This window comes from Zosterops lateralis (genome assembly GCF_965231275.1).
Source record: "Zosterops lateralis genome assembly, chromosome: 6".
NCBI lineage: Eukaryota > Metazoa > Chordata > Aves > Passeriformes > Zosteropidae > Zosterops > Zosterops lateralis.
The window spans coordinates 22,868,178-22,890,099 of NC_139761.1; the positions used below are offsets into that span (position 1 = coordinate 22,868,178).

The 21,922-nt window shown below is 45.8% G+C and overlaps 1 protein-coding gene across 1 annotated transcript; it reads left to right on the forward strand.

Moving 5' to 3' along the window:
- Positions 1–1,852: 1,852 nt before the first annotated feature.
- On the forward strand, positions 1,853–17,727 carry TMED10 (transmembrane p24 trafficking protein 10). The gene is made up of 5 exons (XM_083863473.1): positions 1,853–2,105; positions 6,098–6,218; positions 10,568–10,641; positions 14,917–15,043; positions 15,487–17,727. Exons 1-5 carry the CDS (start codon positions 1,872–1,874, stop codon positions 15,606–15,608), a joined length of 678 nt encoding a protein of 225 aa, XP_083719599.1. The 5' UTR covers positions 1,853–1,871; the 3' UTR covers positions 15,609–17,727.
- The last annotated feature ends 4,195 nt before the right edge of the window (positions 17,728–21,922 follow it).

A 21,922-nucleotide genomic window follows, 5' to 3' on the forward strand; every position in this document is an offset into this window, starting at 1 on the left:
TGTTTCATCAGGAATATTATGGTACAACATATCTTCATACTCTAGTAATCTGTGTTTCTTAAATTTTGTGAAATAATAGCTATTTCTGCCTTAAGTGCTGCAATGGAAAGAATGTTTTCATTTGCAAATATACTTTGACATATTGCAGAAAGAGCAAAATATTTATTTTATTATAGTTACATTTCCAAATAATTTAATTGTCCAAATAAGAGAAGGTTTGTGAACTGATAAGAGAAACAAAAATGTATTGAAATGTCCATCAAGTAGCTATAAATCCCACTTTAAACAATAAACTGGAGCTTAAAGTAAGGGCAAAGGTCTAGTGCTAGGAGGTTTTTGTTGTTTTGGGGTTCTTTTGTGAAGGGTTTTTTTTGGTGAACGTTCTTTTTATTTCCCTCCAAGCAATGATGTTACTCCATGACTGTACATTTGGGCTTAGTGCCTGTTCCTGCAGAAGAATACCATATTTTCATATAATCATATTTTCTCAGTAAGTAAGAGCACAAGCAGGTAAAAGTGCTGAAGTGTTCTTTAAAATGCTCCGCAGGTGAACATCCAGGCATGAAATTTGCCACTTAAAGCCTCTTTAGATTGATGCTTGTACAGACTCTTTGTTATTGCTTGTCATTAAAGACATGTTATGTCTAGAGAGAGTACACCTGGTGATGTCTAAGGAATAAAAGTGGAACAATGGTGTATTTTTTTTAACTCAAGCTAAAAGAAATAAAAAAAATATATTTTGCTTTCTAGCAATGTTACAACCCATGTCTTTCTTTCTTCCTGCTTTTCCTTACATCATCTTAGCACACCCAAATATTTGCAGCTGACCACAGGAGCTGACTACACCTGTGCAATTTTCCTCCTCCCTGTTCACAGGTTACACCACAGAACAAGTCACTGCTCCCACTTGTGCGTGTTCTTCCTGGCAGCTCCACTGCAGCCCAGGAGGCTGGGAATGGAGGTGATGTGCTGCCAGGGGAAGCAGCAGCCCAAAGCTGGGCAGTGCTTACTTAATGCTGTCTTCCTAAAGAGCAAAATATATCAAGAGGGAAGAAAAAAAAAAAAAAAAAAAAAAAAAGAGAGAGAGAACAAGTAGATCTGAGTATATGCTGGGAGAGAAAAAAGTAAAGCTCTCTTCAAAAATCATCATCATTTTATTTGCTGGTAAAAACACTTGGATACTCCTATTCAATGGTATTTGCAAGGTATTGGTGCAAAGGAGTGAGACATCTGATAAAACTGAATTTTCCTGTGTGAAGAAGCGAAGAGAGAAGTTACGCCTCAAAACCGAAAAGCCCCACACAATAAACTGCAAGTGTCCCTCCCAGTGCAGGACTTCAGCCTGAGGCAGTCTCAAACTGCCTGACACCCCGGAATGCTCCCCTGCCTCACTGCACCGCTTGGGTTTGTTCTAGTTTTCCAGTTTTCTAACGAGCGAAGCCATTGTTACTAGTTCCCCTCCATTATTGCTGGATTAACTGCCTTGCTCATTTGTTTCATGAGGAGACAACCCCGCTGAGGCTGAGGTGTGGGCCCCAGGCCCGCCCCGCGCCCCGCCAGGCCCCGGCCCTCACCCCACACCCCACACCGCTCCTCCCGCCAGGCCCCGGCCCGCACCCCCCACACCCCACACCGCTCCTCCCGCCAGGCCCCTGCCCGCACCCCACACACCCCGCACCCCACACCGCTCCTCCCGCCAGGCCCCGGCCCGCACCCCCCACACCCCACACCGCTCCTCCCGCCAGGCCCCGGCCCGCACCCCGCCAGCCCCGTCCCGCCCCGGGCCCGCCCCGCGGTGACGCAGCAGCGGCGGCGGTGACGTGCGGCGGAGGGAGGCAGGCCCGGCCCGCCCCGCACTCGGAGCCGCCGCCATGCCGCTGCCGCTGCCGCCGCTGCCCGGCCGCCCCCGCCCTGGCTGGGCCCCGCTCCTGCCGCTGCTCCTGCTGCTCCTGCTGGTGGGCCCGGCGCGGCCCATCTCCTTCCAGCTGCCGGGCAAGGCGCGGAAGTGCCTGCGGGAGGAGATCCACCGCGACACGCTGGTGACGGGCGAGTACGAGATCACCGCCCCGCCGGGCTCCTCCAGCGGACCCTCCGCCAACCTCAAGGTGCGGCCCCGGGGGGGCGGGGGTGGCCGGGGCGGGCGGCGCGGCCCCGCCTTCCCTCGCCGGCCGTGCGGGGCGGGGAACGAAGGAAGGAAGGAAAGGAGGAAGGAAGGAAGGGGTGACGTGTCCCACGCGTGACACCGGCCCACGCGGGAGCCCAGTGCCGCCCGGCCCCGGCCTGCGCCGCCCCGCGGGACTCGCCCTGTGCGAGCGGCCACCGGCCCGCCAGGAGCTCCTGGTGCCGGGCGGCCAGGGACCCGGGCAGCGCTTTAGCTTCAGCCAAATAGGAGCTTTTTCTCCCCAAAGATTGAGCTGCAGCGGCCCGTCCCACAATCTGCCGTTTAATCCGCACAGGATGCAGATTATCTGGCGCCTGGCGAGATGGGCCGTGCGATAAAGCCGCACCACGGCTGCCGACACACACCATGAGAGCTGGAAGGAGTTATGGTGACGTGGCTTTGCGAGGGCTCCCTCCATGCCCAGGGCCTGGCACAGCAGGATCCTGGCACAATGGAATGGGGGCCGAGAAATCAGGTTCTGGTACACAAGATGGCTATTCTCATCTTGCTGTGTCCTGGCTTGCACGGATTTTAGGTAGGCAGATGTTTGCTGCAGGGAAGGAAATGATCCTGAAGGATGTTCAGGAATACAGGGTTGGCAGAATATACGTGACTAATACACCTGTGTGACACGCAGCTATTAAACTTCAACAGCTTCACTTAAATTCAACAACTTCACTTTAGTGCTGCCCACAATCTGCCTTTCTTAGGCTTTCTTCAAAATTCCAACCTAGTTCAGTAAGGTCTGTTGCTACACAGTCAGTTCATAACAGTCTTCTGTCCCCTTCTTTATTTGTCTACATTCCCAAAGGTTTCAATAGTAACCACACAAACAGAGACAGAATCGTCTGCTCGGGAGTTTCTGACCTTGGTGTTCTTGAGTATTTTAGACCTCGTGAAATCAGGTTGCCTTTCCAGCATCTGCTTGCCAATGCCTGAAGGCCGTGGCATTGTTGGCAGTTGTGCCTGTTTATGGCTAGAGAAGGCTTTTTCTGAGGTCTTACTTTTTTAAAAATCCTATTCTTCTGTTCTCGTATCTTTTGTAAGAGGAAAATTGTCTGTGTATAGGCAGAGCCAAGCAGCATTAAGGCTTTAAAATGTTGATGTAGTATTTGCCGGGGAGTGCCATGTTCCCCTCTGTCTCTTACTGCTTGGTAACCAAGCCTCCTGGTTCTCAGGTTCTCAACTCACTCTTAGGTAGATGACCAAAAGGTCTCTTCCAAAACTCACTTTTATGACATAGGACTTATCTAGGGAGATGATGGTGAACCAGCGAATCCCATGTTTGAGTCTTGGTTGGCTTTGCTGATGAAGCTGCTATCCAGGTGGTACTGCTTATAGAAGTTCTTTTTTGTTCGAACCATAAAATGAAATAATTTTTTAAGTCCTACATAGTTTGAAAAGATACAAAGGAGAAAAAATAGTGTGTGCAGTTCTTGCTTTCCTTCTCATTGTTCAGGTATGCTGTGTCCTCCCAATATGCTGGACTTGTTATAAGTGCTGAAACCTCTCTGATAGAGCCTGCTTTGTCTGTGGTGTGTGTGGCAAAGGTCAGTTCAGGACATGATGCCTGCAGGTACTCTGTTCTGCTCCGGATGGTCTGCTTTGGCTCCTTGGATTGGGCACCGAGCAGAGGAGGGAGGAGGTCGGTAGTTAATTCTGTGCAGGCTCAGTTCGGTCCGTGCCGGTGAGCTGAGCTGTGTGTGTGTGATAGCCTAGCGCTAACAGAGGCACCTCTGTTCTGGAGGAATCCGCGGGTTGTGCCAGCTGCTGCTGCTGCTGCGGGGGGCGTGGGGCGCCTCAGCTCTCCTTGGGCAGCCACGTGCCTCTGCCCCATTGTCCAGCCCGACCCCATCGGGCTGTTTGTCAAGGGCAAACAATGCCCTGTCTGTAGGGGATTGCCTTACCGTAAATAACGTTAGCATTGCATGAAAAATCCCTTTCAGGTCGACTCCCCCACAAGCGTTCTGGCTGGGCTATTAGCAGCTTCTCCCGCCCTCGCACACCCGGCTGAATGGGCAGTGTATTTGGCTGATTTGGGTAATGCTATTCAGTTCTGATGAAAGCGGATAGCAGAGCTTTTACTGTCCAGAATGCTGTTCATGAGCTGCAAAGGGCAAAAATGGATCAGGCTGCATAAAGATTAGCTCTGGTGCCTACAAAGGCATAGGAAAATACTGCTCAAAATAATAGGGGCATCTGAGAGCTATGTTGTTCTGACTACTTTTTGTGATGGAAAACCCGGTGTGCAGAATGTATGGTGTCACGCTTATGAGGCATCTTGGTTAACGTGACTGCTCCACTAAACAGCACGTACCGTGTGGTGGCCAAATCACAGGCTTTTACATTGTGCTGGCATGGTCAAACATGCTCTGTCCTCTACTGCAGATGGGTCTGCTCACTGGGGCCAGGCTTCCCAGTGCCTCGTGGCTTCCAGACAGGAGGTGGCTGGTGGCTTGTGGCAGCTGCCTACGCCTGACTGTGCAGGCGTGCTTTCATCTCCTTGCCGCTTGAAAACAGGTACAACTCTGAGCTGTTGCACAGAGAACAGTGCTCCTCACTGGTTCTCAGATGCTGACAGCATATGGTGCAGGGGCAGCTACAACAAATTCCCTTGCAAGACATTGTGGGGTAATATGCATACAGAGGAACCTTGTTCCTGAAGTCTTGCCTGCTATGGTTTATACCATAAAGTGAGAATTTATATACTTGATTGTTTTTCCTGCCTAATGCAGCAACTCTCATCTATGGATAGGTCCACACTTGTTTCAAATTCAGTGCCAGAGAGTTGATTAGGTGCTCTAATAAGAATAAAGAGTGTTTCCTTAGAATAGTTCTGGGTACATAGCCTTTTTGCATGGCCTTTGTACAGGGAAAAAGGCTGGAGGAAAGTAGAATGTCTGACTTACCTTTTCCATGCCACAATTGTTTTGTGTACTTTGGTCTTATATATATTTAAATCATTCCTAAGCCTTTTACTTTCTTCACTCCAAGACTTTCAAAAATCCCTCGTAACTTTAGTGTCCATGCTGTTTCAGACATACCTGTTAAAAATTAGCACCAAGGGAAAATGGGAAGCATTCCAGTGGAATACACACTGTTGATTTTCATGTGGTATTGTGACACCTTCCATTTTTTTCACCCCTCTCCCCAGTCAGAGTGTTTCAGCTGTTTAATTGAGCACAATTATTCTCAAGTTTACGTCATGGAATGAGTGTCCTTTCTTTTTATACCCTTTGTTGAAGCGTTTTTGTAGACCTTCCACAGTTTTTGCCTATTCTTAGTAGTTTTATAGAGTTAGCGCAAAGTAGTCATTATTCTGTCTGTGTAGTCTGAATTGTCCTCTGAAGTGGCCACTTGTGTGGATCTTGGCACCCAAACCTTGTGTAACTCAGGGCCACACTCACGCTTCATTTGTAGAGGAATAGATGTACCCTTCTCCATTTCATCTTCTGGGGAATGTGACTCTATCCCATAAGCCTTCTCCCATCTCTGTTGCTATGGGATTTCATGAATTTTGCTTGCAAACTAAAGGCAATGAATGACAGTTTAGTTCAGCCGTAGTTCTTACATGTAGTCTGTATTTGGGATTCATAGGAGGAAGAGAAATTAGTGTGGGTTTCAGTTTGGGATTTTTTTTGGTTTGTTGGTCAATTGCTTTTTGGTGGGTTTTTTGGGGGGAGTGGGTTTTTTTGGTTGGTTGGTGGTTTTTTGGATCTAAGAGTCAATAATTACTTAATATTCACTCTGTCAGCTCATGGTGTGTGGATGAAGAGGGGAGCAATTGATGAAGTCACAAAGAAGGAAAGAAACTGTTGAAATGAAAAAGCAGTAGATCCAAAGGGGAGGCTCCAAAGGATTACTCTTGCTGCCCAGGCAGCATGAGCTCACAGCAGCAAAGTACTGTGTTTCTTACCTTCATTGTCTCTCTTACAGATAACTGACTCAGCTGGGCACATCCTGTATGCCAAGGAGGATGCCACCAAGGGCAAGTTTGCCTTCACCACAGAAGACTATGATATGTTTGAGGCCTGCTTTGAGAGCAAGCTTCCTGTGGGTAAGTGAAATGAAGGGTGTGCTGGGTGTTTCTAGCTTCTGATTAAGTTTTTGTAGCTGTGTGGATTAGGAATACAAGTAAAGTGATCCTGAATATGTAGAGCACTTTTGATGCTGATCTTCAGGAGGCTGTGGCCTGTCTCACTGCAGAACATCTGTGTGTCTTGCATTTGAAGTAATCCTCTGTGGCTCTTGTGTAGAGCACTTGGGTTTCCTCTGAAAGAGGAATTGGGCATTTCTCCCGCAGAGGTCACCACAGTTGCAATAGTGGCAGTACCAGTGAGCAAACCACACTCTTCTTGCCAGTTTAATGTTGCTTCCCATCTTGCAGTTGAGCCAGGACAGAGCTGGGTGCCATCATCTCCAGGACCTCTCTTTCACCCCAGCAGGCCGTTTCTTCCCCATTTGGTAGAATGTGATCTATGCACAGTGTGTTCTTGGTAGCTATCCTGCCCTAGGTCGTCAACTATTTAATGAGGTTGGATTGTGTGTGTGTAGCGAACATGTCCTTGATTTGCACCCGCAACTGCTCTTGAAGTGGTCAGTAAAGGGAAGGGGAAATGAGCAGGACGTCAGCTTTGCATTTGTGCTACAAGGACGGTTGCCTAACGAGTGCTGGGGCTTGTTTCCTGTGAGTGTGACGCATGTACTGCTTTGAATGCCCAATCTCAACTTCAGGACAAATGTGCTGAAAGTGGCCAGTGTGTGGGCTCTAGTTTCATCAGTGCTGGTGGGAGCACATGCAAGTTTGTAGGTGCTACATCTTTTCATGGTTACTGTTGGAGTTCTGCTTCTTGGGTCCAGTTTTTCTCAGGTCTTATCCTGAAAGATCCCAGAGTGTTTCACAGAGCATTCACTAGCAGCATTTCCTCAAATCAGTTGAAAGGCAGCTGCTGTTTTGCTGTTTCTGGTCCATATATAAGATGCAAATAGTTTGCAAATTGAAAACTTTACAGAAAGAGAAGGCTATATTCTTTGCTGGGATTGAGAGTGATCTGGCTTGTAACACCTCTTCTGTGGTATTTTACAGATAGAATAGTGACCCCGAATGCTCAGGATTATGTTTTTATTTTACTCCAAAAGTAGGACTTCCAAATGTTCCTTAACACATTGAGACATGCAGGCACTAGTGACTCATCTGGGAGTCACTCGTGCTATTTACTTTCCAACACCTGAGTATTTGAGAACTCTCTCCAGACAGTCCTGCAGATCTTTTCATAGCTTCCATGTGATCACACACTGAAGTGGGAAAGGTTTCTTTCTTTAGTTGTGTCTAGACTCTTAGTTTGATGCTTTTAAGCAGAAGTTTCTTGCCTAGACAGAGCCCCTTACAACTGTTTTGACTGTAACAAATGTTTATTTCCTCACTCTCTTGTTGCAAGTTTGTTTTAAAGCTTTCAATATGGTTGAGGACTAAGTATTTCTGAATGCAGTTTCTACCTTGATGACTGGTGGAGCATTGAGCTGCCAAAATCTAGAGCTCATCAACAGAGCAACTGGATCCTCTTCTGGAGTCTTTCTTTTTAGGGTTTTATTTTTGGACCCAAGTGCCCCAAATTGCACCTAGAGTATCTCCAGACTTCCCATGTCTTTGCTGGAAGTGAAGGATGTGTTCAAGTAAGGGACGTGACACTCTGAGGCTTGATCATCTCCAGGACTTGGTTGAGATACTTGGAAAGAAGTAACCACGTCACAAGGAAGTACCTTGTTCCCTCTATAAGGTCAGCATGAGAGTGGGGCAACTTACCAAGTCTGTTTAATTCTCATGTTTCCCTTTAAAGGTTAGGGTCTTTTTCCCAGTCTCATCAAGTAAGTAATCAGGACTTACGGCAGCAGCCAAGGAGGATGTTTGTGGAGTACTGAAAGAGACAAACTGTTGGTAGAGGAAACCTAGAGCTGTTGGATCTGAGGGGTCCAAGCAACTGGGATTTCTCAATGCCTAACCACAGAAATGAGGAAGAGGAAGTGGGAAAGAGATGTTATATCACAGGTTCACCTTATCAGAACAGAGGAGTTCTTAGGGTGTTTTTTGGAGCTGTGGGTATTTGCATGATGGGCTCTTTACCCTCTTCCAGGCAGAATGGTGCTGTCTTCCTGACCAGTGCTCTGCTCCCAGGCACATTTACTCTACCACAATATGCTTATCTTACATGAACAGCCTGGCCTCACTGCATTCTCCCTCTAGGACTCTTCCGTGTGTTAATCTTTAACTGTATGCTTCTTCTGTAGTCCTTCTCTTCCCAAACTTTCTTAAGAGTGTTAGGACTCATTTTTTCTGGAATTCCTGTGGGAAAACTTTTTGATGTTCAGTTCAACCATCCTGCTTTTCCACTGACTTTGCAAATGAAGAGCTCCCCTAATTTCCCAGGAAACAGTTCAGATGAGATAACTTCTTGAAGACCTGAGGAATGTAGGTATCAGTTTAGTTCATGATCTCTGAATCTTGACAGTTTTTCTCTTTGCTGCTGATCCAGCCTGGTTGGTGATCCTTGGCTGCAGAAGCAAGGGGTGTCTGAGGATCTGATGAGTGTGAAGGGAGCTGCCTTGGGCTTAGTAAACTTATAGGAGAGCAGCTTGAGTTTTTCACTGCCAGTTCTTGACAATGTTTACCTCTTACAAAATGTCTGCTCTCCATCCCTTTTGCACCTGGAAGCTTTAAGGTTTCTGGTTTCTTACTGCCTCTTGGCAGCTCTCCCTTCAAGTCTAGCAAATTAATTCTTCTAGTTCTGTTCTTCTGTCCACTGGCCTTTTCATCTTTCTTATCTCTTCCTGCAAACTTCAGCTCTCAACTCAAATTGCTATAAATTGAGCACCATTAAAAATACCTCTCACTAAACTGTGTGCTGTGAGTTTTTTTCTGCAGCTACTATTGTTTGTCCTACCTGCCTGTCTCCCTGCATGCCAGTAATGTGTGTGGCATAAGCAGTCAAAACTTGTGGTTGGGGAAAGGACTGCTGGGGGTTGTATACAGCCTATCTGTTCAAGAACAGTGCTGGGACTTCAGGGGTTTCTTACAATAACCAGTCTTTTATAAGAAAACAACAGAATTCCATCCATTATAAATCATAATTTATCTGTTGGGCTCTTATGTAGTACATTCCCATAAGGAGACTTAAGAAGTAGTTTGTAGTTGATATGCACCATCTTATCAGTAGATTATTCATTGTCCTGCTAGCAGTAGAAGGTGAATCTGGCGTTGAAGAGCTGTCCAATGAATGGGTAGAGAAAAAATTTGGGGATGTTGTATTGAAGATCTGGAATATCTTCCTAGCTCCAACTGGAGTGATCTAGTGTAACCTGTACATTGAATTTGTTTGTGGAGTGTGGGAATGCCCACCTGGCAGCCTTCTGAGACAAAATGTGAGTATTGGACATTCTCCTGGGTAGAGACTCTGAAATTCATAGTTTAAGTAAATCCTTGTGTTTTGTTGGCAGCCAGTTGAGGACAGCTGTATGTCCCAACATGCTGGGATTTGGAAATGTGTTACATACAGACATTTTCTTGGTGGGTGGTATAGTAGAGAAAGACACTCAGCTATGCTGATGTGCAGAATTTTTGAGAGTATCTGATATGATTATCTGATATTTTTTTTTCCTCTTGTGAATGTTCTCAGATGTGACAGTTTGTAGCAGTTGAAAGACGCTATAAGCCACGGTTTCCCTAGCCTGGGGCTTACAGCCTTGAAAGATACCTGCTCTGCTGGTGACTGCAGCCTTATGTGCTGTTTGTGCAGGTCCAGCTGGCTGCTCTCTGAGGCACTGTTTTCCCAGCTTCAGAAGCCTCTTGCTCCCTTGGGGTTTGCATCAGCAGTGTGGTTCTTGGGTATCTGAGATAAAGGGATTGCCTTGGATTCTGCAGACATTCCAGCATGTGAGGGCCAATAGTCCTCATATACTGTGTTCCTCAATTGGGGAAGTTTATCATTTGTTCCTTTGATTGTAAAGCCATTTACAGCCCCAGTAACCCTGACAAGTTGCTGGTTCACTTCCTGTGAACATGGACTTCCCAGTTGAATATTTGCCCCTCTGGTGACTTGTCTTTCACTAGGCTGTCTCATAGCAGCTGGCATTCATATTCTAATCCTCTGCAGTTTTTACAGTGATTTGCATCCTGTAGACACTCAGTGCTTTTAGTTACAGCTTGTTCTCATTATCTTTGGAAGGCTCTTCTTCAGCCAGGATTTATTGTGAAGTCTCTGTATTTTTAGGCTGGACTGTGCTGCCTCCACAGTTAGCTGCAGACATGGAGGGAGGGGAGGGATTTGAGTTCTTCCTCACTGGTGGGAAGAGCTGGTGATTTCCTGGCAGGCTAAATGTTTCACACAAGGAATCCTTTCATTATGCTTCCAGGAACAGGGAGGATGCCGGACCAGCTCGTGACTCTGGATATGAAGCATGGCGTTGAAGCAAAGAACTACGAGGAGGTAGATCCCCTGGCTGCCTGCACTGCAGGCTCCCCTTTCCCAGCACTCACGTGATGCCTTTTGTAGATCTGGGCTCGTGATGGGAAGCTGTTTTCCCAGTGATGATGAAAGCCTGTCTGCAAACTACAATAGCAGTGAAGCTTTGTGTGCTACAGGAGGGGAAAAAAAAAAAAAAAAAAAAAAGAGAGAGAGAGACAAACATCGACTAGAATTGATTCTGTACTCTGGGAACTGGAGCCTAATGTGTGAATTTCTTTGTTAGGACAGCGTGACCCAGCTTCTGGGCGTAGGCACCAGAGGCAACAAGATACTGAGAGGTGAAGTTTCCCCAGCAGCAGAGGTCATTTTAAGTTAATATCAGACCCTCTCTTAAAGGTCAAGTTTCAATGTTACTGTTCTTACCTTCTTGCCTATAAGACCTACTGGCTCAGCAGGCCTGAAATGGCACTTGTGTGTTTCTAAGAACTGGCAGTGTATCAGTGTAAAGGTGCTTGGCAGAGTAGCAGCTGCTGTGGAATGGATATTTGGTTTGAAGGCGTGACACTGGAAATAGGCATAAAAGCCGAAACATTTCAATATTAGGAGGACATAACTTGCTTAGACCCAAGAGCCAGCAGTGTAGAGTAGCAGTTACTTTGTGGCTGAGACAGTCCTGACTGGTTTGGATGCTGAATTTTTTATGGCAGCTATCGGGCTTATGGCTCACTAGAATTTAGGATCAGTCATCCCTCAGTACAGAGTCTGTGCCCAAGAAAATGAGAATTATTGGTGGAGAAGGAGTCCTGCAAATGATTGCTGTGTCCACTGTGTATAAGAGCATGAGAGATGCCATAGAGAGGAGAGTGGGTAGCAGAGGAGGCTGTGCATGGTTCCAGATAGAAAATTAATAGATTTCTGAGATGGTCATGCTGGTGTTTTTATATCCTTTCAAACTTTGGGCTGTCTGGTCTTGCATGATTTAGGTTGGTTGGGAACACTTCCTGTGTGGACTGTAAGGAGGTGCTTGGGGTCAGATAACAGCAGAGGAATCACAGCTTAAGGCAGTCTGGAGCACATCCTACACGGAGAGTAAAAATGTTCTGGGGTCAGGGAAGAGTGGAGCACTCTTAGGGCCAGTTGTCTGTCAACCTGCTACTGAAGGATTGCAAGATGTTGAAATTTGATGGGGTGAATCCCTGAGAACGTAACTGGGAGGATTATGTTTGCTTTATGTACAGAATCCCTTTAAATACCACCCCACAGCATACTCTAGAGTGACATTACTAGAAGCACTGTTGCTGTGCAGAGAGTTCTGTTATGCCTGTGTGGCGTAAGAGCCTGTTCATCAACAGGCTCCCTGGTTGTACTGATAAAACTGTCTTGGAATAAATGCATTTTTTATGCTCATTGAGGGAAAAGGTCCATGGACAAGTACAAGAAAAGAAGAATTTAGACTTGGAGTCCCACTTGATACCAAATGCAGATCTTGGCAGCCCCAGCAAGCATCCTTGACTTGTGAGGACCTCTCAGAGTGGTAGACTGTATTGAGCCTTGTTGAGCAGCATGTCTACAAAGGGCTTAAACTGATTTATTATTTGTATAGCTGCTATAGTTGTTTAACCCCACTCCTTTGCAGTGTGTTTTCTTTTCTTTTTTTCATCATCTCTCTTCTCAGTTTGCTGTAGTAGTTGTGAGTTTTGACTTGACAGGTGGCTATAAGGCCTCAGAGGGCAGGAATGTTGCTTGGGTTTCTCTCATGGAATTGCAGCCTCTCTGAGCCTTTTGTGTATGGCGTTCATCTGTTGTTGGGTGCCAGAGACCTCTTGTACAGCCCTAGTTCTTCTTGTTGAATTGCTGCAAGGAGACTTGATTCAGGGAGTTTAATGAGGGTCGCTGATACTGCCTAAGTCTGGCTTCATAAACTTTCATAGATCCAGATATGCTTGGAGCAAAGCAGCTGGAATAGAAGAACTGGATTAGAAGATTTAACCACAGTGTCATACCTTAGTTATCTGGGTTTGGAAGGAATAACTTTATCGATTCAAGAAGTAGAAATGAAAATACAGAAAAGTGGAAAGATTTCTGATGGCACTAAGAATGCTTGATGATCTAGGGTTTTTTCCACATGGGCTACCCCTTGTCAATTCTTGGCTATAGTGTGTCTCTTTCTATGCTAGGAAGAGACTTAGCCTTTGACAAATCTTTAAGCGACCCCTGGGAAGCTCATTGGAGTTGTTATCCTGGTGCTGGTGGTCCAGATGTTCTTTCTAGGACGATGATGTTCCACCATTGCAGATGCTTGGTGGGCTTTTTTACAAAATCTCTTGGAGCAGCTACGCATATTGGGTTCATTAGGGGCAAAAGATTCCAGGACTGCCCAGGGAGGTTGTGGTGTTTAAGGAAAGACTGGACATGGTATTTAATGCCATGGTCTAGTTGTTGTGGTGGTGTTAGGTCTTAGGTTGGACTCGATCTCAGAAGACTTTTCCACTCTAATTAATTCTGTGAATCTCGATACACATCATGGAATACATGCAGGACTAAAAGCTATTAGATGTTTGTAGCTACACTTATTAAGAGCAGCTGAAGAGATGCAGATGGAGCAGATAAACCTTGTTTTATCCCAGTGGAACCTTGGTAGCCTTCTGTGAATGAGGAAGTGAGCCCTCAAGGAAGATAATGGAGCTGGTCAATGCAAGGCTGGCTTGTCAGTACAGCTGCCCAGGGCCTTGTGTGTGTTACAGACCTGCTGCTCTAGCAGTGTCAGCAGAGTCTGGGCTGTAGGCATGCAGACACTAGTGCCAGTTTTTCAGCAAAGGTCTCTGCTGGCAGGTATGTGGCCAGGGTTTTGTCATTACAACCTATTGGCTAGAAAGCAGGAGAGAGTTAACCTACTCCTTCTTACCCCTCCTCTCAAACACACTCCAAACTGACAACTGCTGTGCTGGCAGAGCTATAATATACAGCTTGTCTCAGCATAAAAATCCTCAGATGTTTGTTTGATGGCTTGCTGCTTGCCAGGATATGCATGTCATGTGGAGACCCTTCAGTGGAAGGGCTGATTAGCCAGCACTGCCTTGGTCACGAGCATCTCTTCAGCTCTGGCTCTGATGCCCAGGCAGCTGCCTCTAGAAGTGGCATTTTGGGGATACCTTCATGCTGGGTGCCCTGTTGCCTGCCTGCCAGCCTGGATAACTGAGATGGCCGTCATGCAGTTTACATCTGAATAATCCTGTGAGGCTGAGACTGGTGGCGAACTGCAGATGCTTTGTGTGTTTTCTGTAACTCGTCTTTCTTCTGCTGCATTACCTGGGCACACGGCATCCAGCCTTCATGGCAGGGGCCTGCCACTTCTTGGTAATAGTGACAAATTCTATGCAAGAATGGCAGTTACCCAAACTCTACACTGGAGAAGTGCCAAGAATTGCAGTTAGCTTCCTTTGAGTGTCCTTGTGTTACAGGTTTTATGTAACGTGTGTCAGGTTACAGCCACAACTGGGGCAGAGACACACGTTTACACATTCGACTTAAACAGTTCCTGTTGTGTACTGTGCTTTCTAGTTGAATTTTGCAGCGGGATTTTGTTTTTGGGTACGAAGCGTGTGAGCCGTGGTGCCGGGCGCTGTGCACAGACGCGATGTCCCGCGGGATCCGGCAGCGATCCAGAGGGAAGCGGGTTTTTCCCCACGGGAGCCGGGCCCGGCAGCGGCCCCGCAGCGCCATCCGGTGGCTGCGGGGTTCCTGCCATGAGCCTCTGTTGCCCTGGAGGTTCCATCTGAGGGATGAAAGCCCCGAGCTCTTGTAGGATAATCAAGCCGCTGCTGCTGGGAACGGGGCTGCCTGGGCTTTCTGGAGCATTAGCGAAGTGAGTCTCGGTGCTAATAGCCTGCGTGCCTATGGAACTGTATCGTACACATACGTAAGTTAGTCACCTCTATCTTAGTCTGTGACTTACACTCACTGGAGGTTTAGTCATGTGGCAAGATCTTCTACCCACTCCTGAGAAACCAACTGTGAATAAGCTAACATTAAGCCGAATAAGGAAGAAGTGTGCTTGTATGCATACTGTGCTCCTCCGTTGTGTAGGAGGAGTAGTAGGAAAGTGTGTTTCAGAAAACAGGTGGGAGAAGTGCTAATGTTTTATGCAATGATAGTTTCTGGCTTGTAGAGGTATTTCCCGAGGGGAAGGATGCCCCAGATCTGTAGTGTGTGGGGAGGAGTGGCTCAAACTGGCAGTAAAAACCCATGTGGGAGCTTTTGGTTTTGGTTCAGTGATTTGAGTCTTCTGTTTTCTAGATTGCTAAAGTGGAAAAGTTGAAACCCCTGGAAGTAGAATTGAGGCGCTTGGAAGATCTTTCGGAGTCCATCGTTAATGACTTTGCCTATATGAAGAAACGAGAAGAGGAGATGAGGGACACAAATGGTAAGAGACTGTGTGTCCCTTCAGAGGGATGGAACTCTAAAACCCCTCATTTCTGCTAAATGTGTTATTAGGGCAGCATGTGGAGATCAAGCAATTACAGTGGTCTCTGCCTGTTCTGTTCCTAGTAAGGGAAACCTGAAGCAGGCACTGACTCTTGTTGTTTTGTCTCTAGAAGTAATTTCTTTCTGTCTCCATTCCTAATGTGAATTACTCTATTCTATTCAATGTTGCCCATTAACCACAGCTTCACCTTGTTCCCTCTTACTGTCCTCCTTGTTGTTCCCTTTGCTTTTATTCTCAAGTGCTGCTGGTTCTTAGGTGCCCTTGCCTTCATGCTGTCTTGCTTTTGCATGGGGGAAGATAAGTCATCCTGGGAACTTTGCCATCTTGGGATGCATCCTGTGATGCCAGACTCAGGTGCAATGGTTTGTTGTGTGTTTCAGAGTCGACAAACACCCGGGTTCTGTACTTCAGCATTTTCTCCATGTGCTGTCTCATTGGACTGGCCACCTGGCAGGTTTTCTACCTGCGTCGCTTCTTCAAGGCCAAGAAGCTGATTGAGTAAAGGAGCAAATCTTCTTCCCCCTGCTCTCAGACCCAGCTAGACACCGCTGGGACCTAGCCATGGCCTCCTGGAGCCATCTTACAGATGATACCCACTGACTGGAGCTTTTCTGGAGGAACTTGGACCCTGAAGGGGGAGGAGAGCCTGAACATCGGAGGCAATGGGGGACTTGTGAAATCCTGTTGGATGTTAAGGGTGGGGGAGGTTATAATGGGTTTGGGTATTCCTGGGGCAGCGATTTAAATAAAAAAAAGATGTTTCCATGACAGCTGCAGCAGATTTTTTGCGCTGTCTATTCTCCTTTTATAATCATGGCTTGATGATGTCTCTCATCTGTCTGTGACTGCAGTGTTACTCAAAACCACCTGACCCTGCTGTGCTCTTCAGGTGGCAGGCAGGTCACACTGGGGCAGAGCAGGGGGATTCCCTGTCCTCACCAGCTGGGATCCTAAGCCTCGAGCAAATGGAGATGAGTGCAAAGCAGTAGGATTCATTATTCCAGCAGGGCCTGAGAATAGAGGGTCTTCCAAGGTTTGGTCCCTGTCGTGGACCTCTGTGTTTCTCCCTGTGGGAGCTGGTGTCTTTGTGCTGACAGGTCAGAGCACTTGAGCATACAGGGATTCAGCCTGGAGGAAGGGGAGCCTTCTAAGGCAGGCTTCGAAGTGTGTTTGAGCTTGGAAAGAAGCCTGCTTTGCTCAAATAAGCTATCCAGCCTTGGTCCCACCCTTCCCCCATATGTTTGTCTTGGATTTGCCTCTCTTGTTCTGAAATGGTGCAGCAGCTTTCCTGAAAACCTTGGTCAGGAACAGCTTTTTGTGCAGGAGGCCTCGGTCAGGTACAGTCACAGAGCAGATGGGAGCAGTCATGCTAGGAAACTTGGTCTTACATTGAGCAGGAGACTTCTCATCTCTCCAGGCAGCTGGCTGAATGTCATTTTATGAGACCTCAAAGCAAGGTGAGCTGATGCTCACATGAGGCATGAGGGCCTGTACCGTGCATTGAGGTCTGAGGGTATAATAGTGCTGTGCAGGGTAGCAGAGGAGTTGGAAAAATTTGATTGAACTGAAAAAAGCAGTTCAAGGTGGGAATAGGCTAATTCTACATCTGAGGGGGCAGTCTGAACTGTGCCCTCAACAGAACTGTTGTTTTCCTGTGCAGTACTAGATAGCAAGAACCAGCAGGTTCTCGCCATTTCTCAGCTGTCCAGATGGTACTATGTTAAATAAACCAGGCTGGGAAAAAGCAGGTAGGTTAACTTCCTGGACTTGCTGCAGTTTTAAGGCAGTGATTACGATTCTTTCATCGTCTCTGCATTCCTTCAGAGCAAGTGGTTCAGCAGCACAGCATTCTGGTGTCCTGTGTCTAGATACTTTTGAGTAGGGATGGGGTTGTCATGGCCCTGGGCCCAGCCTAGCAGTTTTGAAAAGGCATAGTTTTATAATTTCTGACCTGAGTCTGATCTATTACTAGGAAGGAAACAGTTGTCCAAGGTGAGGCAATGGAAAAGAGGATGTAAAGATGATCTCCTGTCATCTAAATACAGTAGTTCTTTGCCATTCCCAAGTTCCTGGAGTTGTTAGTTCCACTGCAAGTACTTTGATTGCTTTTAGTTTGTTTGGTTTTTGATAAAGGCATATTAGGATCCTAAGTCCACTCCTCTGCCCTTGCATCCATTTTATCCTTGTATGTTTTTGAAAGCTGTTACAGTGCAGAACAGCAGCAGTGCCACAGGACTGAATTACAGAAGTCATTTGAAGGTAGTTTTAGGTCCTACAGTTTGAAGCCTGTAGATCTGTTAAGGTTTTGCTTTTGTTTTCATATAACTTGAGAAGACAGTAAAAAAAAGGGTTTTTTTGGTCTTGTCTGTTTTGATATTCTCTCCCCATCCTTATCTGAGTAGAAAGTTATCATAAAAATGATGGTGAGGCCTTAAGTTCCCCAGGTGACTGTTACACTCTCATCGTTCTGGTGTTATGTTTGATCTTCAGTGTATTGGTGTAGTTACTGGGGAGCAGGTGTGGGGCACTGGTGTGGATTTACCTGTAATGACTGGTGGGGGACTTTTGTCAGCTTTCTCAAATAAAAATTTTTGGGGAAAAACAACCCACCTCACCTTGTTGCTGTGAGTCTTGTCCTCTTTACATGTTCCTACAGACTCCTCTTTCCTGAAAGTTGACCTGTCACCGGAATCAGCAAGTAAACATACTTCCCACAAGCCTTTTAGGCTTCTCTAGTAACAATTAATTCTAGACTTGGAAGAGTGCACAGGCTTCTCTGTGGAGTGGGACCATCACAGCAAGTGAGGTGTCCTAATACAGGTTACCTTTCTCCCTCCCCCCTTCCTAATTATATTGCTGTACGTGGAGGAATTTTGCGGCTGGTTAAACAAGGGCTGGTGCTCTGGATTACAAGATCCAATTTTTTGCCATCAGCTGTCATGTAAAATGTTGTTCATTAAGACAAACAGAAGTACTTTCAGTTTTGTACTTTAAAGGAGATTGAAAACTGTTGCTAAGATGAGTTGGTACTATGTGAGTGGCAGATATGAAGAGAGTGGTTAGGTATTCGCTGAAATGCTGTCAGATCTCCTCTGCTGGCCCTGCAAGCCTTTTGTTATGCAGTAGCCAAGTGAGATATGCCACATAGTAAAACTGGAGATATGTAAACGCTAGATAACTAGTTAGTACTATCAGGGAGAATTTCAGGAAGGGGAATCCCCAGATCTCTAGATAAGGATTAGCCTCTGCAAGTTTTTTCCTGGATGAATATTTTAAGTATGTGAAATCATACAGCTGCTCGCATGCCGTACGTTGGTAGTGGGTCTTGGTTGTTTTACAGCACTGGGCATGCAGGCCTGGTGTCTTCATTCCATTTCACTTCTGGGAAATAGGCTGAAGTTGAGCTGTTGCAGATCCTTGGGTCTGAGCCCATCCTTGTGTGTGACAGATGCATCACTGGTAAATCTATGATTGCCTGTAGCAAACTACATCAGACGTTTTCAGCCTCTTCCACCCACTTGTCAATGTGACTAACGATTTAATTATCACAGTACTTAACTCAGCACGTGAGCATTCCTAAGTAAGGTTTATCTTTGTGTGTTCCACCTCCTGCTCTGCCAGCGTGGGCTGCACCCTCCCTGTACAGGGTGCCCACCGCAGCTGCTGTTTGCCTACATGTGTGAAGGGATGAACATTTTACACACTTGCTCATTTTTTACAAGCTGCTCAGGTACGTGAGAAGTAACCCAAGTGTACAATATCTGTGTTTCCTTCTAACTGGCAGATGAGAGACATTTGACTCAAACTAGTTTGGCAACTGCTTGTCAAGATTATGAGGGGATTCCCAGCCATACATTTTGACAGGTCCTGAGGCAAAGGTTTGGGAAAGTAGTGTGGCCTCTCTTTACCTCTGTCACTTCATGTGGTGTATTTCTGTCTCCCATATCTTTAGTTGTGTCCCTCTGCTGTACTTGTCTTTCAGATGCTTGAGATGGCCATGATTTTAGTGAACAAAGTCTTTGGAAAATGAACTCCTCTTATGTTTAAAGTGGCTTATTGGGAAGGAGACCACAAATCTGAAATGGCGAAATCTTTCAGAGAAGGAAAAAAAACCAAACGGTTGGGTCTGGTGAAGACCAGGAATTGGGTTTTTTCTGCTGCCCCTTACCCACCTAGAAAATTTGTCAGACTTGTGCTTGTTTTTACTTCCCCCAAATCACTGCATGTGGTGGTGTGGTAGCTCGGCAGACCAGAGGCAGGTAACCTTTCTCTGAGGAGGCTGGAAACAGCAGAGGGTTTAGAAAAACTGTCAGTTGGCTTTTCTTGGACTTTTTTTTTTAACCTGAAACAGGTGAGCCCAAGCCTTTGCCACTGCACTGAAACATTTGTATTTGCTCAGTAGTGTTTGTAGAAATTCATTTTGCTTTGCACTGGAAGAACTGGCAGGAGCTAGAAATTTCTCTGTTCAGCTGCAACTGAAACTTTATGCAAAATTGTAGTAACAGATTCATGTTTGCTCCTTTTATTGCCAGAGGTCCATGTGTTTTATCACCTCAAACTCAATGAATTAGCATCTGCATTTCCAGCTTGCTGACACAGCCTGCCAGAGGACCTGTGATCTCTTGATGTCCATCCCAGTGATCTTTGCTATGAGGATCATTGGTTTAGCTCATGTTTGGAGAAAGCTGCTATGTCCTAAAGGACTAATTTGTCTTGTATTTCAGTTTCTGCAATAAAAAGTACATGTTGAATAACTTCCTTTGGGGGCACATAACCCCCAAAAAAGCAATGATAGGACTTTGCTAACGTTGCTTTCTCTCACTTTTGTGGTTTCCTGTCACTTAATTGCCTTTCACAGCTGGTATTCCTGAGGTAGCTTTCCCCTGAGCTTTTAAATCAATTGAGTTATGTGAGCTTTGCATAAACTGCACCAAGATGTTCTGTTGGAACTGTAAGGGTAAGAACTTGTTTTTCCTTGGTTATTTGGTGGATGCTGTTCCTACAGCTGCCAGTAGACAAGGGAAGCTGAGGAGGTGAGGTGCTTGTGTTTTCCTGCTATGTCCCATGGCAGCTCTGGTCTGACCTGCTGCAGAGTTTTACCCTCTAGCATTTTCTCACCCATACCAGCTGCTTGGGCTTTTATTGCCCCCAAGTGTACTCTGGACAATCTTCCCTCACATGTAAAGTATTTGCTATACATATGCAACTGGGTTTTCATGATGTTGTCTTCTTAATTATAATTAACCATGTAGATGCCTTGTCACTTCTTTCTCAGCATGGGCCGATCTTTCCTTAGTAATGTAACCAATGTACTGCCTTGACTCTGAAAACCATGAATGAGATCTTTGAAGTAAGGCTATGATGCTTGCTATGATTTGGTTTAAATGACAGTTTTCCTACCCTCACCCAAATTCATCCTTCAATACTCATTTTGCAAGAGGGAAAAATGACACATTGCCCCTTGATAGGGGGCTTGATGGTCCAATTTCTTTAAATGCTTGAGTGAAAAATACAGTGTAAAATCAGGTATGCATTCTTCAGTCATGTTCAGTAAACCTGAGTGCACAGCAACTGCTACTTACCTTAGGGGCATCTTGTTGTGAGAGTTACTGCCTGCTTCTTAAAGGGTAGTAAAGGCAAAGCTGTGGGGTGACTAAACCTGATCGTAGCTACTATTGTAAGCATTTTGTGGAAGAATTTGTCAGATACTGTAGATAATAATGGTCATGATAGCTCTACTTTTCAAATAGGAAAAATGAAGATTGACTTTTTCAATTAGTCTTCTGATTTTCCATAACTGTTCCAAATTCTTTAATCTCATTTTCATGAGATTTTTGTCATGTAGATTTTTTAAAAAATTATTACTATTTGCCAGATGACACTTTGCCAAGTGCTCTCCTTCCAAGGGAGGGAGTAAATGATCTTTAGCAAGACGTATCTGAGCTTTTTTCATCCATTACTGCAAGCTTCGTTATCCTAAAACTGACGTGCTGTCTTTGCTGCTCCTAAGGACATCATCTTCATATGGAAATAATATCAAAGCATGACAAATGGATGTTGATGTGTAAGTTACAAATAGGTGCATATAATGCAAAACAGCTTTTTAACCTTCAGCACTTTGCAAGGAGCGATGTTCATTCTTTCAAGCATCTTCCCAGGGTAGTGAAGTAAGAGCTCTCTGGGCTCCATCGTGCTTGGGTTTAGGGCTTTGTGCTTCAGCTCCTGAGGTCTCCTGTGAGCACTGGATCACCTGTCTTGAAGTGAACGTTCTCCATCGTCCGGCTCTTTTCCCAACTGTAGCTGTGACTGCAGAACTTTGAAAATAAAACATTGAAACTGTTATGGTGTCCATCATTTGTGAAGAAAATTAATCACAAACCTAAAATTAGGTGTGCAAATACTTCATGACAGAGAAGTCATTGCAGTTTCAGCTCTAAAATTTCTGAAGCTTTTAGTTTGTTTGTCAGAGAGAGAAGCCATGGACCGTGAGTGGCACAGAGGGGGCTATGGCTGTGAAATGTGTGTCCACTGCAAGTGCTCTCACAGCTCCCCCAGATCTGTGTGCTTGGGGTACACTCGTGCTGTTTATCCACGCGTGTTCTCCCTTGTGTCAATTATTTTTCAATAATGTATATTATACATAACATGGCTAAGCAAAAAGAAACATTACCATCTGTGCAGTAAGAACCGGTAATTACTTTTTGATACAGATCAGTTACTTCAGACAGTTTTTTATTCCTAAAAACTTTCCTAAGAAACTAACGTTGGAGGCTTGTCCTCTTGGGCAGTGAACCCGCTCCCTGTCCCGGTCCCGGT